General features: G+C 42.0%; 1 protein-coding gene across 2 annotated transcripts in view; it reads left to right on the top strand.

Moving 5' to 3' along the window:
* RUFY3 (RUN and FYVE domain containing 3) overlaps nucleotides 1-18,093 on the top strand; it is a 28,654-nt gene extending 10,561 nt beyond the window's left edge. The window contains exons 2-14 of one of the 2 annotated variants that reach the window (XM_010008518.1): nucleotides 849-902; nucleotides 7,156-7,329; nucleotides 8,307-8,424; nucleotides 10,094-10,195; nucleotides 11,180-11,303; nucleotides 11,966-12,027; nucleotides 12,302-12,367; nucleotides 12,474-12,543; nucleotides 14,305-14,397; nucleotides 15,122-15,202; nucleotides 15,634-15,801; nucleotides 16,392-16,489; nucleotides 17,545-18,093. In XM_010008518.1, the coding sequence (XP_010006820.1) occupies nucleotides 849-902; nucleotides 7,156-7,329; nucleotides 8,307-8,424; nucleotides 10,094-10,195; nucleotides 11,180-11,303; nucleotides 11,966-12,027; nucleotides 12,302-12,367; nucleotides 12,474-12,543; nucleotides 14,305-14,397; nucleotides 15,122-15,202; nucleotides 15,634-15,801; nucleotides 16,392-16,489; nucleotides 17,545-17,617 (1,283 nt within the window). In that variant the 3' untranslated portion in view covers nucleotides 17,618-18,093. The remainder of the gene's footprint in view (nucleotides 1-848; nucleotides 903-7,155; nucleotides 7,330-8,306; nucleotides 8,425-10,093; nucleotides 10,196-11,179; nucleotides 11,304-11,965; nucleotides 12,028-12,301; nucleotides 12,368-12,473; nucleotides 12,544-14,304; nucleotides 14,398-15,121; nucleotides 15,203-15,633; nucleotides 15,802-16,391; nucleotides 16,490-17,544) is intronic. The other variant, XM_010008519.1, reaches the window with a different exon arrangement.
* Nucleotides 18,094-18,722: the final 629 nt, after the last annotated feature.

Genomic DNA, 18,722 nt, shown 5'->3' with positions numbered 1-18,722 from the left:
CAGCAGTTGGAAGTTAGCGCTGAGGAGAGCAGGCACGTAAGTAGGGAGCTGCAGATCCTGCAGGGATCAGACCCTCTGCAGCTTCCTCTGACTTTGTTGGCTGGGGTTGGAACTGGGGAGTTAGTGGGCGTGCTGAAACATGTTTGCCGTGTCCTGCCTGCTCCTCTCCCAGAACACCCAGCTCCTCCTAGTGCCTGTCAGCCATCTGCAGGTTCCCAGCAAGGAGTGTTTTCCCCGTGAAGGCCTTGGTGAACCATCACAGAATGATGGCATAAAACCTGTGCCCCATGTCCAGGCTGGGGTCAGATCACCTTGGGGCCATGGTTGGAATGGAGTCAAAGCTCTGTGTAACCTTATTTACAATCTTCTCAGTATCTGCTTTTCCTGAAATGTGTTTGCTTTTTATGTGTGGCTGTATTTCCCTGTTACGGGGTTCTTTTTGGGACTGGGTAGGAGGAACTTGAAGCAAAGGCTGACATTGCATAACTATAAAAAGTGTAGTGCTTTGATCTTGCAAACAAAATAATGCTTTTCTTGCTTTCCTTTTTAGGGTGTGCTTTACAAAAACGTTGCTTGTCTTAAGGCAGAAAGAAGCAAAGCTTCTAAAACTTTATTGAAGCCTACCTAAATTTGACTGTCAAGGAAAAAACCTGCTTTGCTGTGTTGCTTTGTGCAGACTAATAAACCGTTTTGACTTGCAAATCTCTTCCCTCTATGAATGAAGTCTTGTATGATGCAAATTTCCCTTTCAGTTATCCTTTTCTTATACCTTGATTTTGAATCTTTCCTTTAGATCATGGCTTGCATGACGTTTTCTTTCTTTTCCTTTCTTTTGGCTGTTTGCAAAGACTCTTGGGAGGATTTGACAGATGTGGTGGAGCAATTGCGTGATGAGACTGAAGGTGCGTGCCACACCAACATCTTTCAGCTATTATTTCCACTAATGATTGGCTTTTGACTTATTTCAAGTCTGAGTGCAAAATACAGCTTTCCTTTCCTGTGCAAATATCTGTGGCTTTCTGAATGTGCTTGTCTGGTTGAACCAGATTGGCAGCCAGGAGTGCTGTACCAGCTGTCCTCTGTGTGAATGTTTGGCTTCTGCTGTCAGTGTGTTAAAGACAATGGCTTTGATCACTCAAGTGCATGTATCGCTCTTGTAATTGTATTGATTTACTTTTTAAATGGTTATTGTGGAGACTTTTCTTCTAATTTTTATCAGCCCCTTCATGGGTTCCATGTTATCAGTTTTGGTTTCTAAATTATTAATATTTTTTTCTTAAACATCGGTGTATATTGTTGCTGAAAAAAATGGTTTTAACATTTTGTGGTTATTTTCACTTCAAAGAGGTAGAAAAAGTGAGTCAACAAGGGGCTAGTTTATTTATACTAAATACTTTCTGAGGCATTTATTTTCCTGAGCCTGATATAAACACAACTCAAAAGTTTGAAATAATATATGGAAGCTAAATTTCAAAAATAGTTCAGAAATTACCCTGAAGCTTCAAATTTACTGAAGTATTTCTATTTATCAAGTTGAGACTTTGCAAAAGTGATTCTAAAACTTGTGTTGCAAATTTCAATTAAAACTTGTGAAGTACTAAACGATTTTATTTTTTTTTCTAGTGCTTCTGAAGTGATTCTTAAACATGTTGCAAGTATGAAATAGTTGGCAAGGGATAATGGATCAAAACTGGAAGAGGGGAGATGTAGGTGAGACATGAGGAGGAAATTCTGTAGTGTGAGGGTGGTGAGAGCCTGGCCCAGGTTGCCCAGGGAAGCTGTGGCTGCCCTATCCCTGGCAGTGTTGAAGGGCAGGTTGGATGGGGCTTGGAGCAGCCTGGGCTGGTGGGAGGTGTCCCTGCCCATGCAGGGGGGTTGGAACCGGATGACTTTTGAAGTCCCTTCCAACGCAAACCATTCTGTGATTCAAGTAAATTTGTAATGTGGTGACTAACTGCAACTGTTCATGCTTGGGATAAAAATAATACACCTTTTGGAGGGAAGGGAATGGGAAGGGAATTATCCTTTTGTGAATGAAAAGTTTAAGTACTCATCATTAGGGAGAATATAGATTTCAGTGTAGAAGGATGATTATTATCATGCTGCTAATCCCAAAAGAGTACGGTCAGCAGATGCAGTTCATCTCTCTTTGCCCATTTGTGCATTGAGTGTTTTGAGAGGAGCTGGGGATTACAGATCCCACAGAGGCTGTTTTCCTACCAGTGTTTTATTTTGTTTTGGTCTGATTCTCCCTGGTAGGGTGTCAGCCCAAAAGAGGTGCTTGTTTAGAGAACAGAAAAGACATCTAAACATGAAACTTGATTAAAGCAAAATGGTGGAATCCATAGAATCACAGAATGGTGAAGGTTGGAAGGGACCTTCAAGATCATAAGGTTCCAACCCCCTGCATGGGCAGGGACACCTCCCACTAGACCAGGTTGCTCCAAGCCCCATCCAACCTGCCCTTCAACACATCTAGGGATGGGGCTTCCACAGCTTCCCTGGGCAACCTATTCCAGCACCTTTCTACCCTGAATTTCTTCCTGATGTCTACCCTAAATCTCCCCTCTTTCAGTTTAAAACCATCACCCCTTGACCTGTCACTGCCCTGTCTGGTGAAAATTAAGTGAATTTTTATGTGTTTGTTATGGACTCAGGGTTACAAATAGAGAGCAAAGTATGAGCAGTACTGTGAAGGGTACATCTGTCTTAAAACACATAGCTGCAATAATTACTAGAATAATTAATGCAGCTACATTTGGGACTCGGGAAAAACCTTCCAGTGCAAATTCTAGGAATTATGTTTCTGGCAGAAAATCAGTCAACCATGACCAAGCAACATTTACTTGTGTTTCTGTTTGGAAACTCGGATGGTATAAAGCTTTTTAAGGAGGATGTGTTGTGCACACAAAAATCAGTTTAGATACAGAACATACACAGGTATCTGGCTGGTCATCTTCTGTGGATGGTGCCTTCCTTGACTGCTAGGCTTGGTTATGTGCCTGGGCTTCTGCTGGTGGCCTCATAAACTTAGTAAAGTAAACTTGTCATCAGCCAAGGGGGATGTTTTCTCTCCTGGCATGACACCTAATTCTGCTTCCCCAGCAGCTCCAGCCACAGGCATATCCAAGGTACTTGTTACGGGGGAAAAAGAAGGGGTTGAGACTTTATTTTTCATTAATCTCTGTACAGATATTTTTTTGCATCCATTTTGTTGATGTCGGATGTATTTGGCATGTGTGTCTTGTCTGCTTGCACTTGCATCTTTGTTTTCCGTGTCCACCACCCTGTTCTGTTGTTTTGGAACTCTTACTTGCCTGGTGTGTTGGGAAAAATGTCCCCAGCCATCGATCAGAGACTGATGGATGCTTGATGTGGAGAGTGCTTTCCCCCTCAGAAGTCAACATTAAGGATATAATAGCAAGAGCAAATGAAGCAACCTTTTAAACTCTGAAAATGTTCCTCCTCTAAGGAGATCTAGTTTCATTTTGTAAGATGACATGAGTCCAGCTGCTTTCTGGTTTATCCACAGTCTCTCAGAGTAGACAGGTTGAATTTTGAGTATAGAAGCAAAAAACCTAGTAGAACAAAACATCTTTCTGTAGAAACAGGCAAGCCTCTGTTTTTCACTTGTGAATAGTCATGTTTTTGTTTTCAACACTGCTTCCCTTTCAGAGAGTGTTTGCGTGATAGGCAAAACATGTATCACCTCATCCTGGAGATGGCAGCTGGGGACTTGCATTGCTAGAAGGCACTGGAATGTAAGGGAATGTCAGAAAAGCTGCAACAAGGAACATAAAAATATAAGTATGGTGAGCTCCCGTTGAAAGGATGAAAGGCCTTAATTCATCTGGGGTTTGCTTTCCACATTTATTTAACGTGATGTATGTGTTCATGATCTCATAGCAGATCAGCTGGGAATAATGTCTTCCCTACAGTGAATTGGTCTGGCTGAAATTTGGTGCACTGTGGCTGGATGGTGTGTTTTGAAAGCAAGAATTTCACCATGGAAGGTACCCCAGGTAACCTGAATACAGTAGGAGCTGTGCTTGCAAGATGCCATTTCTCTTCCATATGCAGGAGCAGCCTTTCTAAATGCCAGGTTGATCTAAGTTTGCATTTTTTATTTGCTATGGACTCAGTCCATGGAGAACCTGGCTGAAAGACTAATTAATTTGTATTACTTTGAGCAGATCTGTTCACCTCTACAGTTTTTCATGACTCTTGTATTTGATTACCTTTCTAGCTTTATTTTAGTTTCTTCTCAATCCTTTTATCATAATTCAATATGAGGAGCGGTAACATTTAGTGTCATCATGTGGGAAGTACTCAAACCACAGTGGTAGCTGAACCCTTAGAGGTCTGGTATTGTAATGACTCTGACTTTTAGGTTCCTAGGGGCATCTCACTTTTTAAACAAATAACAGAGTTCCTGAGATTCTTGATTGCTTTTGAAAATGTTCTTTGCGTAAGCTTCTCAGGAGCCCTTGGCTTTTCATGCTGTCAGCATGTGGATGATTGTAGCACAGTTTTACCTCTTTAGAAACTTGGAAGTTGAGTGTTTTAAGGAAGCAGTAAGATGACCTAATGGTTTTACCCTGTTGTAGTGGGATCCAAATCCAGTTCAGTCATGATCACTTGAGATCAGCGGGCATGGGGTGCGTATGCAGAGGAGTTTGTCTTCAAAGGCTGGCCAGGCAAATAATCATGTTCAATCAAGACTTCAAAGTGTATTTAAACTAGAAAAAAGCAAGTCTATTTGTTTCTCTTATCACAGCACCATACTCTTTTGAGGGTACATGCAAAGTGCCTCAGATAACTCAAACCTACTAGATTTCTGCTAGTTTATCTGTCCTGGTCAGAAGTGTTGATGTATGTTATAGGTGGAGTTGTGTTAGCAGAATTACTGGGGGGAGTTGATGGTGATTTCACCAGATAAGCTTGTTCTGAGCAGATTCTGAATCATGGTACCAAAGCAAAGCACATTTTTGTGACAGTAGCTGCCTGAGGTAGAAGCAAATGCTGTAGTCATGTTCAGGTACTCTTCAAGGGCATCTGTGATGGCTAGTTGTCACAGCACTGGGTCTGAGTGTGACTTGGAGTCAGCAGCAGCATCACTGTTGTCTGGCAGACAGGCCACCCCAAACAAAGCAACAATAATGAGACCTCACCAGCCGAGAAGCTGTGAGAACCTGGCCCTGGTGTGCTTCAGATGCAGATTCGGCAAGTCTGCCTCTGCTTCCAAATTTTGCAAATGCTGTCTTGTGATTCCCTTTCGTAATTTCTCAGGTTCTTTGACTTAGGATCTTTGTTTGTCCACTTCAGTAGTTGCTTTTCATCTCCCAGCCTGGAGGTGCCTTTGAGAAGGGCAGACTCATTCTGTCTGGCATAAGGAATCTCAATTGCATGGTAGTAGTTGTTCCTCTTGCCTGTTTTGGATTGAGACATAGGTTACTGAAATAAAATCTTTCTCCTGTCAGCTACATCTGCTGAGGCTACAGTGCTTTTCAACCTACAGGAGATACCTGAGGTTGGGAGTGGGACCAATGTGACTTTTAAAGATTTTTTTTAATTTCTCTCAAGTTTTGCTCCTTGCTCTCTTTTTGGCTGGTGGGTGCTGACAAGGTGCCTTATGGCAGTCCAGTGTCTTTGAGTTGACAAGGAATTTGTATTAGAGTAACTGGACTAGTCAGTGTCAGCATTATGATGTTGTAGGATGATCTTGCATCAGCAGGACAAGACCTATAGGAAACTGCAGAAGCTTCAGAAGAATGTACCCCATGGCCTCTTGCTGCATTTTAATTTGCAATAAATAGTTCTTCATGATTGTTTTGACAAGAGGATGAAAACTGAACAATCCAGACAGCTCAAGTCCACCTACCTTGTAGAGATTTGATGATGACTCAGTGGCAAACCTGCTGAATGCAACCCCAAACTTCTGCGAGACTTCATTTAGGGGCTGGATCTGCTGACGTCGCATCTTCCACTCCTTCTCCACTGTGAGAGATGTTTCAAAGAGAGACCTAGGAGATGTCTGTATGTTGGAGAGAAAGAGAGCGCCTTGGAGCTGTTTTAATCAGAAATAGGTGTCCTTTTCTTCTAATGGAAGGTTTTCAGTCTCTGATATTTATTTGCTTTACATGGTTGCTAATGCAAAGCATGCTTTGTCAGTATAGCAGATAGAATGTGTTCTCTCTGCTTAGGTATGTAGTCTTAGATGTCCTCTGCTCATGGTTCTGCTGCTAGGGGTAGTAAATTCACCTGCAAAGGTGGCAAATGGATTCAGGCGTCCATGGTAATTTACAGCAGCCCTAGAATAAACATGCCTTTCAGGGATTAAACTCTTTGCTACACAGAATTCTAGCTCAAAAATTGTGTGTGGGATTGCAGGACACAAACAGAAATCTTGCAACTGATGCAAAATCATTCTAGTAGCCAGAATTTCTATTGCTCTATATCTCCAGGCCCAAATAATCACTCCATGTACAGGGCTGTTGTGAAGTTTAGGTGTTGGAAATATTAATACCATACTAAAAATATGGTAGAGGATGAATAAAACCTTGGAAGATCTGTGTGTGTTGGGACTTAGAATGAACTGTCAGAAGAGCCATGAAGATCAGCTCCTTGGTGGTGGTGGTAAAAAATATTAGTGTTGATGAAAGGGAGAGAGAGGTGGGAATTGGCTGTGTGTGTTACATCCAAGTTTAGAAGTAAAGAATAATGAGAAGGAAGAAGAGTAAGATTGGATAGAGAGACACACAGATGGATTAAGTGTGAGGGGATTTGTGTTTATAGACAGGAGAGCAAATCACAAGTGGGGAATTCATACAGGTTTGTAGTTGCTGGTCATAGCTGGGGATTTCAGTTGGATCAAGTGATGGCCACAGCATTCGGTCACATGTTGTCAAGATATAAAGCACACTATTAACAGCTGCCTGCCCCCTTAATGTGATGGATCACCTGATTCCCACGTCATCGAATGCTAGTTAATTTTTATTTTTCTCAACAAAAGCCCTGAAGATAATACTTCATGTGAAACTGTCATGGGCCCTAAACAGGTCTTCAAAGCTAAGGGACAAAGAGAGATGGGGTATCATATTGTATTAAAAACAGCTTTTGTTACTCAACGGTGGTTTTCTTCCTTTTTTTTAATAGACCCTGATTATCTCATGGCTAATGAACGCATGAACCTGATGAACATGGCGAAACTGAGTATCAAGGGGTTGATCGAATCAGCGCTCAATCTGGGCAGGACTCTGGACTCTGACTATGCACCTCTTCAGCAGTTCTTTGTTGTGATGGAACATTGCCTTAAACATGGCTTGAAAGGTAACCTGGCTTGAGAGAAGTCCTCCCTCCTCCTAGGCTGTTGTCAGTCCAGGGCTGAGAAAGAGCCATCTTGCTTTTACAAGGTAGTTTTGCCATCTAGACTAAGGAGAGGCTGAGCGGGGTCACTGCTGTGGTCACAGTTGACTTGGCAGGCCACAAGAAGGGGAAAATAATCTGCTGAAGGTGAAAGGTTCACAGTGGTTGCCATTTTAAAAACAGCTATTCAGATGACTCGATAACATAAGCAGTCAGTGATAAAAATAGTTCCTCAGCAAACTTGTGTTTCCCTTTTTTTCTGCACTTCCTTGTGCTTTAGGGACATAGCAAGTCCTCTTGCTGGAAGGGGAACTGCAAGAAAGAGATGCTTTCTCAATAGTTCTGTCAAAACTGAAGAGTTGGTGTTTCTGCAGCTCATGTCTTGTAAGCTGCTTGCTCAAATAGCAAGCAGACCATGTATTTAACTAAAATACAGAGTCACAACTGAAATTGCCAAGTAGGAGGCTGCTTTCCTTGATGTGCTGCCTTTGTATAATAGTAGCTTGAGATGAAAAGCAGACAGTGTTAAATGCCTGCTCAGCACCTTTGTGCACATTCTGCAGGGCTGCTGGAGTAGTCATGGTCAGCATTCTGCCTGGAAGAAGAAGGGATTCCTGTGCTGTTTCAAGTAACATTGTGCAAGGGAGAAGTGTTCATATTCAGCTTCCTTGCTTATCCATAAAGTGTAACTCAGGGACAAGAACAGCATCCTGTTAACCTCTGCCAGAGCACTGAAGTGGCTGGTTATCAGCAGATACTGTTTTGGCCTTTGGGGATGTATGGAATATTTTCTGGCATCTGTCTCAACTCTGTTGCCTTCTTTGAATGACACCAGTAGTTGCCACACTCGGACATCAAAATTCATCTTTCATACTTGCCCAGCAGCAGTCTCAGAAGAATCTTTATGACAATTTTTGTCTACTGTTCATTTTCTTTTCTAGCCAAAAAGACATTTCTTGGGCAAAACAAGTCATTTTGGGGACCTCTAGAACTAGTAGAAAAACTTGTTCCTGAAGCTGCAGAAATCACAGCAAGTGTTAAGGATCTCCCAGGGCTGAAGTAAGTAGAGTCTTTTACTGCACAAGTACATGATATGTTTGGTGTTTTTTTTATTGTAAGAAGGATACTGAAGAAGAGAAGAAAGGAAAAACATAACCTTCAGTAATACATCTGCCACCTTCTGCTGATAAAAATGGATGGTTACTCTCTTAATCAGGGAACTGCAAAAGAAGATATATTGATTCTGTGTTAAGCACATGAGGTGTTACAGACAAGAGCACATTTATTGCTGGCACTAACCAAGTCACCATGTGCTCAGGGGTAGGAACAACCTTTACTGACACTTTCTGAATTCAGACTGAGAGGGAAGGGAATTTGGGAAGAAGGTTGTTACAGGTTGAACAATTTTGAGGCTGATAGAGGTTATTTTTCTCTTACATAAATTCAGACAAACAAAAAGAAGACACTAGCTTATTTTAAAGAAGCGGGAGTAGGGGGAAACCACTTTAAGTAACATAACTTAAAAAATTTCATAGTCATTTCAGACATCACACTCAGGTTTGTTTATTCAATGATAAGAAACTAAATAGAATAGAAAAAGTTGTAAGGCAGCTTTTGTATGAGCAGCAGGACTAAGGATTAAATCTTCTTTGCTGAAAGAAGAGGTGAACAGTTTCAGCCATTGTTAAGGTACATACGGACAAGTGCTTTTACTGGGGATCTGTGCAGGAGGACTCCTGGAACAGCTTACAGGGCCAGTGTGGAGTATGAGCAAGTGTTGTGCTGGTACCTTGTTGCTCCTGGTACCTATTCCTGTTGTAAAAGAATTGAAACATGAAATAAATTCAAGTAAAAAACAGTTTTAGGAGAAGTTTCTAAACTTCAGCCTTGCATTCATACTGACCCTTGGAAAATGTCATGTCATGTGTTAGCGAGGTCAAGAATGAGCAAGTTGACTTTCATAGGCGGTTGCTGCTTACACTAGTTAAGGTTAGAAGATGCAGTTCTCCACATGCTCTTTGGCAGAAGACAGCTGACTGACTGCTGGAGATGGAAATTAAATGTCTTTCTAATCAGAATGCTGCTCAGCTCGGGGGATTTACACCTTCCTTTGGAGCATCTGGTCCTGGCTCCTGGCCAGCACACCAGGGTAGAAGAGCCAAAGCTGTGGTGCAGCATGTCAGTGATGGTGTTTGGAAAGCTGTGTGCTTCAGATGGTCAGGAGAAACCCAGGGGGAAGGACTGTGGCTGTAACCTGTTGCATCCTGTGAGTGGGCTAATGAGCAAAAGAGTTGAAGAGGGCAAAACTGAACTGGTGTTTTCAGTTTGTGGATTCTCACCCAGCTTAACACCTGCTACGAAGAGTGATGCTTGGGCATCTGGGCTGAAGTATCCATCTTATTTTGACTTGCCCTTAGGCAAAACTGATTTTGAATTAGCAAGATGATGTGCTGAAGCCACTGATTGCTGTCTATGTAGTAGCATCCAGCATGGGTCAAGTTGGCACTATTTTTAATATAACAACAAATATATAATTAGTTTATGAGAGAAGCAATGATTGCTTAAATTCATTTCTAACTGTTTGCACTTCAGTACTTTGTATTTCCCTGTTTTCATCAGTGCCAGCTCTATCTTTCAGATGCAGAGATTTGAGATAGAATGGGGTTTTAAAAGCTGCTGCAAACGTGCCTTGCAGTCTGCCTGTAGCTCTTATTCCTGGCCTCTGCAGGACACCTGTGGGGAGAGGAAGGGCATGGCTACGCCTGGCTCTAATGCAGAAGAAACTTTCAGAGTACATGAAAGCCTTGATTAACAGAAAGGATCTTCTCAGGTGAGTGCTGAGCTCCCTCTCAGGTTAGGTTCACCTCTGCCTGCTTGTGAGAACTCTACAGTCTTTTACACCCAAGTGGTAAAGTATGTGGGTACGTTTTTTGAGAGAACATCATATTTGTGAAAGGCAGAGTTTCCTCTGAGGGATTAAAAATACCTTGCTATCTTTCTTAATTCAAAAGCTATTATTTCTCCACTTTGTCTGTAATACCCATTATCATAAACACAAATGTTAGTCCAATGAGATTATTTGGGTTAAATATTTGAACAGAGGGGATACAGTATTCTCTGTCTGCAAAATCTTGACCCTGGATTTATTTCTGACCTCATCACTTCATTATTATTTGACTTGGAACAAGTAGTTTTACATCTCTGTATCTCTGCTTCCCACTCACAAACCAGCAATAATTCTGTAGTTTAATTGAAAGTCCATGGACTTGAACTAAGGTGGCTGTGTCAAGCACTTGGATTTAATAAAAATGTTGGTGTTTCTTTATTCAAACAAGCAGATTTTTTTTGTTGGCTGTCCATGCAAATCCATGGCTGACTTGGAGTGAGAAAAGATAACTTGTTGTTGTCCACTGGAAGATGTGTGAGTGGCTTGTATTACTAATAGTGTGTAATAGAGCAGCAGAAGTATCAGACTCTAAAAACACTGAAGATTTAAGACTTAGTATCAATGTGCTCCATCATTACTCAAGTATCGTGCTTGACTTTCTATCCCCTCTCAGCAGCTGAGGGACTAGGTCTCCTCCCTGTTTGGTCTTTCCCTCCCCTCAAGACTCCCTGTGCTAAGAAGGATGGGTTCAGGCAGAGCAGTAGTAACTTGGCAGGACATAGGAGAGTGGACAGTCTGCTGCTGCCTGCCTTTGTGTTCAGGCTGGGCTTGCATTTTGGAACAGCAGGGATCCTGTGCTAGCTGACATAATTTTGGTTGAGTTCTAATGATGCAGCACTTGTCTCCCTCTTGCCCTGCATCCTGCAGTGAATTTTATGAGCCCAATGCACTGATGATGGAAGAAGAAGGTGCCATCATTGCTGGCCTCCTAGTAGGTCTGAATGTCATTGATGCTAACTTCTGCATGAAAGGAGAAGACCTGGACTCACAGGTACTGGGTATTCAGTTAATGCGTTTTTTTCTTCTCATTTAAATTGGAGAACTTGTTGTAGAGACCTTTCATCAACTGAGGTACAAGTTGATGACTATGTGTGATAAAAGACTACTAGCAGCTTGTTACTAGGATTGAGGTTGTTGGTTAACTGGCAGCTCTGAGAGCAGAGACTTAGGGTTTTTGGTTCACTCGTTGCTGTTCATGCTTTGCTGAGGTCTACATGCAACTCACTGTTCTGTTAAATGTAGGGAAGGAAGAAGGAGGCAAAACCAGGGAAGCATGTGGCCAAAACTAGGGGAGAAATGGGCAGAACTGTTAATCCACTCATGCTGTGGGATGAGATCATTGTAGCTGTTAAAAGAAAATGAGTCTGGAGGCACTTACATTCCACCTTGCATAAGCACTGTATATACAGATACGGTGATGGTCATGTTTTGTCCTTATGTCCTAAGCCTTGCTTGCCAACTTGCTGCTTCTCCGAGTCTATTTTTGCTTGAAATATGCCACGTTGTCATTAATTTTTGATACATTACTGGCATAATGAAGCCATGCTGTAATACAAAATGGATTAACTGAATGACTCTAAATTTTCACGGCTACAGACTGTGCTTGGTCTTAGAAAAAGTATTTAATATAAAATGTAAATATTTCTTTTCTAGGTTGGAGTTATTGATTTCTCAATGTATTTGAAAGATGGAAACAGCACAAAGGGCAGTGAAGGGTAAGTTCACACAGGACTGTCCTCCTTATCTCTTGGAAACTTGTATTCAGGTATTTTGAAGCTGTTACATTTTTAATTAAAAAGCTATTCAGACTGAATTGCTCTTCTATGATACTCCATAATATATAAGATACTGAAAGTATTGGGAGGAGGCAGGGGAAAACGGAAATCTCCCAGAAAATGTGTGTTCTTACTTGAAGAGAAAATATTTTAAAAGTGACCCTCTGCTGAGTTAGGTCTTCTGTTCTTTAGAGCCTTATTTCTGTTTTTCCAGAGATGGTCAGATAACTGCAATTTTGGACCAGAAGAACTATGTAGAAGAACTCAACAGACACTTAAGGTAATGCATTATTTATGTATTTATTTATTACATAGTTTAGCAAAATTTAAAAAACCCTGGCTTTAAAAAGAAAGGAATTACTGTAGGATTTTTTTCTCTTGAACAGTGCTACAGTAAACAACCTACAGGCCAAGGTGGATGCTTTAGAAAAATCCAACACTAAACTGACCGAGGAGGTAAGTGTAATGGAAAATCATCTGATGTTTTTGCCTTTGGGAACTGGGGATAAAAAGGTAAGGGAGGAGTTATTGACAGGTTGCTAGTGTATGTAATGATGAGTGTTTAATGATGGAACTGGAATAACTGACCTGCCAAGGAATTATACCAGCTGGTGCTACTAACTGAGGTGGAAGAACGGCTGAATGTTTCTGTTAAAAACCAAAAGCTGCTGAATACACTTCGTTCCTCTGAATCCTTGGAGTGCTTTCTGATTTTTGGAAAATGTCTTAGAATACATAGGGTAGGTGTGGTTTGGAATGCCCTGCAGCTGATGTAGGCTGTGAGATGTCCAGACATGACAAATGTTTAAATGTCTGTTTATTTGGACAGGTGCAGAAGTTTACAGCAGTGTAAAGATGGTAATTGAAATGTTTGAATGACTTCACTGTCTGTCACAGTTTGCAAGAAGTAAAGAAAAAAAAATATTAGATTTTATTCAATTAAATGTTGTTCAGTCTCAGGATGAAAAAGGGTTGTTATGGGAGTCACAGGTGTAACCTGTGTTTTTAAGTTTGCCCTGCAGTTCGTTAGTGTTGGCATCAAAGTCACAAAATGATTTGGGGTCAGCTCCCTGACAAGTGGGTGTTAGCAGGTCTCATCCAGACTGTTTTCTGGTGTCTGTATCCTCATGTCACTTGGCTCAGCCAGAATAATTTTGTTTGGGATGTCTCAGTGCTTTGGCAGAACCAATGTGAAACAAGAATTCTTTTTTGCTTGTTCACCCTCATTACAGGAGGTCTGTGTGTCTGGTTATTTAACACTTACTCTGATGGATGTATTCCAAATTATGAGAAGCTGTAGCGATGGAAACTAGTGTATGCACTCCTGTAATTAAGGAGTAAGAAATGTTTTTTGCAATTCATTGTTTTTATTGATTAAAAGATGGTCTGCAGTAGAGGCTCCCTTTCTCAGTTCTGTAGTAAGTGGCTTTTGATTTATTACCTGCACAGCACAAGTGCTGTGCCCGTTAGACATGGTACCCAGGAGATAAATTGCAACATTGACTGAAGTAGTTTTTTATTTTTAATAATTTCCTTGTTTATGTCTTAGTGAAAATTACAAGTAGGTAGGGTTTACAAAGTCAGAAGGAGTTTTCTAAAGTTGGTTTGGCCTTCAGCCACACACCAAGGCAGATATTCTGTCTCCTAAGGGTGGTGTGTGCTACTGATCCCTCATGTCCAGCCAAATCCTCCTTCTCTGATGAGGTTCTCATTGTGCTTCTCCTGCCCAGATGAATCTTGTATCTCAGGTGCTCTCACTAGCAGTGTACCCAAACTACTAAAGCTTTAGCAAACCCACACAAGTATTTATTTCCTGGTAATATATTTCAATTGCTAAAAGTTAACAAAACTTAGCTGCCATGTACTCGTGTTACTTCTTGTTGTTATCTTTGGGAAGGGGAGTGGGATGAGGATTTCTGCCAGGCTGTGCTAACCATGCTATGCAGTCTAAGAGGTAGAGACCTGAAGGAGCCAATAACTTTAGTGAAATATAGCAACCAAAATAGGTTGGCAAGTTTCTGTTTTAGCTGATACTGGAAATCCATCACACTAATTGATGCCTTTTCAGATGGTCTTTTGCCATGGTACAGGCTGAACTTTCTTGTGACTCCAAATATTTTTTTTTTTCACGTGGAGTTTAAAAGAGTACAGAAGATGTCTGGAGAGGGGGAAAAAATGGTCAAGTATGTTTTTTATATGTTACTGTTTTGTTCACAGCTTGCAGTTGCCAACAACAGGATTATCACACTGCAAGAAGAGATGGAACGGGTCAAGGAAGAAGGTTCATACCTCTTAGAATCCAATCGTAAGGTCCGTGTGTATGAATGATCATGGCACCTTTTGGGCAGTCCCAGCCCAAATTCGACTTAGAAGTGCTTGGAAGATACTATTTCCTTTGTATCTCACACTAAGCTGCTGTAGAGAAGAGTAGCTCCAGGTGGATCCTCCACAGAGGTAGCAGATGGGCCCTTGCCACAGTAAATCCTGCCTGGCTGTTGCTGATGAAACTGAACATGCTCAGAGCTGCTGCAGTGTGTTCTGGCCTGCTGCATGGAGGTGTCAGAAGGGACGGGAGGAGCAGAGGTGATTTACTAAGCGGGTGGCAGGAAAATGTGGACATAGGAATTCTGCTTTTTTGGCCTGCAGTGCTACCCTTTTTGGAAATGGGGGCAGGTTCTTTTCTCTTGTTTTATTGCTTTATTTAAAGTGCCAGTGACTATGGCAGAACCTGGTTTCAGTTTTAAAACCCATCAGATCTTTTTCTGAGGTGTTGTAACTGTACTTAGTGTGCCATGCAAGTCCTGAAAACAGGTAGTCTGTGCATTTAATTCCTGTCCCTGGACATGCCCTGAGCACCTTGGGAACAGGGAAGGAGAAGATTTTTCCCATGGGAGCTGCATGCTGCCTTCACTGAACGGAGCACTGAGTTTTGATAGTTGCTGAATTTGTTTCCAAAGGGGTGAAGAAAATGGTCAGCAAATGTAAGGTTAATACTCTATAGTGGCAAGCTAATTTGGTGTCTTAATTAACTTAGGTCACTAAAGACAGAACTGCTGATGGACATGCACTGACTGAGGCACGAAAGCAGTTAAAGGAGGAGACTCAGCTGCGGCTGGTAAGGACTGCATGAGCTTGGAGCTCACTACAAAGGGCTTATTCACGTAATAGCTCCATGTCAGACAATCACTTTTGAAAATGGTGGGCCAGGGAACTTACCTCTGATTCTTGTCTGCCTGCTTCAGCTGGATCTGAGACAGTCTGGTCAGAAGCAATGTTGATTTTGTAGCTGTGTTGGTCAGTTTGAGGGCTCTTTCTCAGAATGAGCAGTGCACTAGTCTGACATATCCCCCTTGCAGATAAGGGTATTGCCACTATCTGAACTGTGTTCAGCTGGTGGGGAGAAAAGTGCCTGAGCAGAAGGTTCTCAGGAAACAGCGGCGTGCTCCTAGGGTAGTGACTGCTGGCAGGAGTACCAGTTGAGAGTGGTTTTCTCATGAATGGTGAGGAAAGCTGCCTAGTAAATGCTGACTGACCTATGTGTTCCAGGATGTGGAGAAAGAGCTGGAGGTGCAGATTGGGATGCGACAGGAGATGGAGCTGGCCATGAAGATGCTGGAGAAGGATGTTTGTGAGAAGCAAGATGCGTTGGTGGCACTCAGACAGCAACTGGATGATCTTAGGGCCCTAAAGCATGAACTGTCCTTCAAGCTGCAGGTAGGGAAATAGTCAAATGCAGTGAATTCCAGAGAAAAGCGATGGCTCTTGTTGCTTTTTTCCCCACTACCTATTGAAAAGGTGGTAGGTGTGCAAGGGTTACAGGCTGTACAGTCTGCTTCTGTCTTGCTGCAAGTACCTGAGCAGTGGAACATGTTGAAGGTCAAAGGAAATGTGGAAACCACCTCCTGTGGTTCTGTGGTACAAAAGCTGAGCTTCTGTTCCAGTGCAACCTAGTATTGGAAGGCACAGGGTGTAATTCTATACAAGACTGTGTGATGACAAAAGCAGACTTAAGGCAAAGAGCAAGACAAAATGCTCCAAGAAATCTGAAAATAAACTTTAGAACAGGCAAGAGTTTCTTCTACTATCCTTGGGCCAATCATTGTGTGCAGAACAGTTATTTATGGTGTTGTGCAGCTGTAGCCTGCATATGTATGGCTAAATGTTTGTCCTTGCAATATTGACCTGGCCTTTGCTTTTTAAGCACCTTTCCCTGCCTCTCTGCTGCCCCTTCTGCCTCACATGCTACATAGTTGGTTTTGGTTTTGCTGCTGCTTATAAAAAACCCATCACACTCCTTTTTCCAGAGTTCAGACATGGGAGTGAAACAGAAGAGTGAATTAAACAGTCGTTTGGAAGAAAAAACAAATCAGATGGCTGCCACCATCAAACAGCTGGAACAAAGGTAAAAAAATGGAAACTTGTGCAATTATAAAATCACTTCTGTGCTGTAGTGGTGGTGTCCCACAGACCCTCAAGGAACCAGGTTGAGGGTTTGAGTGCTTGGCTTAGCCACTGCTAAACTGAGCCAAATGGGAGAGCTGTGATTTTTGAGGTGCTGTTAGAAGGATTTTGCAGGAGGGCTTTCCATTGAAAAAGAATATGCTACTAAACCAGTAATTAACATACCAGCTTGGTTTAAGTACATCAGCTGCACTTTTGGATGTTAACCAGTCATCACAAGTCATTCACTGTCTTCATCAGCATTGATAAAAAAAAGTAGAAATATGATTTGAGAGAAGTGCTTTACTGTTTAGGACAGGATTTCAGTGGGAGCAGGAAGGACAAGTGTGCAGCAGATGCTTGGTTATTCCAGATCTCTTGGAAAAAGGCACCCCTAACTGAACCATTCTCTTTATGAACAGCTTGGTACTTTCTGGGGTAGATAAGCTTGAAAAACATCCTCCTGTGACAGTAAATGGAGGGAGATGAGGCCTGGCTGCCTCTAGAGGTTGGTAGAGGTAGCCCATAGGTTAAATATCCATTTGGACTGGGCCAAGTTCCATCCCAATCTAACATCTCTCCTGTTACTAACTCTCATGGAAGTAGTAGGGCCTCAGCATTCATGTCTGATGGATTTGAGACAGAGCAGTGCGCCTTTTCCCCTTTTGTCTTGTTCTTGAAACCAGGCTGTCTGGTGGTTTGGCCAAAGGTTCAGAACTTCAGTCTCAGGAAATTGTCTTGACTCTCTTGGTAGCTCTGACAAAACCAGGGGAAAGCAGTAGCTCTCAGCAATGTGTCTGGGACTTGTTTAATGAGTAAGTCAATGTACTAAATTAATGCTCTCATTTTAGGGCTTATATGCTGAATGATTCTTTCTTTAAAAGGTTGTTTTTTTTGTAGAAAATGTGTATTTTAAAATATTTTATTACATCTACTTGGCTAATTGATTTGCTCTCTTTCTCTTGCTGTTCTTATTTTTTTTCCATTTTCTCATCATCCTCATTCTTATTTATACAGTGAAAAGGATTTGGTGAAACAGGCAAAAACCTTAAATAGTGCAGCAAACAAACTGATCCAGAAGCATCATTAGACATTTTTATGTCTGGTCACATCACAGCTCCTGACATCAGAACTCATTTATGAGGGGAGAACTTGAGAATTGCTAAAAGCAACTGTTAAAATGTTAATTGTCACCTAAAGTTGATTTGGAATTTACTGAATTTTTAAAACCAGTGAGGTTTTTTTTCTTCAGAGATTTAGGGTTGGGTGTGAAAATCCCTAACTTTGCCCTTTAAGCTGTGTTAAAGAACCAAGGAGTTGGCCAATAAAAACACACCGTAAGGACTGGGAGGTAGTTGGCTCCGCGCATCCCGGCGATGCATTCCCTGTCTTCAGCAGTTGTGGATTGCAATGCACGGGTGCATTGGTCCAGCCAATATCAGATTGGCCAGCTCTGGCAAGTCAGCTAGTTTTCTGTGTTCCCCTTTTTTGTGAAGTAGACATAAAAAATGCATCCCTGGAAGTTGTTGAAAGTAGTTTGTGTGCGTCCCCCAGAGCCGTTCCCCCGCTGACCTGTGCTGGGCGAAGGGGTGCGACTCGGCGCCTCGCGGGGAAGGCCAACCCTGCTGTCACCCAGACTGCCCCCAACCCCCTTGGTGGGAGGGTGGGACTTAACCTTATTCCTTTAAACTTCATGTGTCCAGAATTAGTAGCTAGATGTCTTAGAGTAACATGATAGAGTGGTAAGTTCAGTGGAAACCTCCTTATCTTTGCATTGCCTTCTACCTCTGCCATGAATCCCTCTTAGACACTGCAGTTCTGCCCAACAGAAGGAAGCTGAGAAGTGTGTTGGTAGGTCTGTCCTCTTCCAGGAAAGGAAAGTTACACATTTTACAATAAATAATCTGATCTTTATCCTCTAATGCTTCAACAAAAAGATGCAAAAGGGAAAGGAACCAGATGTGCAGTGGTGTGGAATGGAAATGGTAATTTGGTCCCTGACCATTCCTTGCCTGAGCAGTTAGTGGTTGAAAAGGGAGAGTTGCCTTTTACTATTGCACTTCCTTCGTTTGCCTCTGGGTTTCTGTTGCTCGGTACAAGTGGAATTTGCTACTGAAAGGTGACAGCTAAAGCTTGGAAAAAGCTCTCAGCAGGAGAAATAATTGCCAATTTAATACTCCAGTGCAAAAAAACTT

Source organism: Chaetura pelagica, unplaced genomic scaffold (genome assembly GCF_000747805.2).
Source record: "Chaetura pelagica isolate M959 unplaced genomic scaffold, ChaPel_1.0 scaffold272, whole genome shotgun sequence".
Taxonomy (NCBI): Eukaryota; Metazoa; Chordata; class Aves; order Apodiformes; family Apodidae; genus Chaetura; species Chaetura pelagica.
The sequence above is the reverse complement of the archived record's forward strand: the minus strand, read 5'-3'. Positions and strand labels throughout refer to the sequence as shown.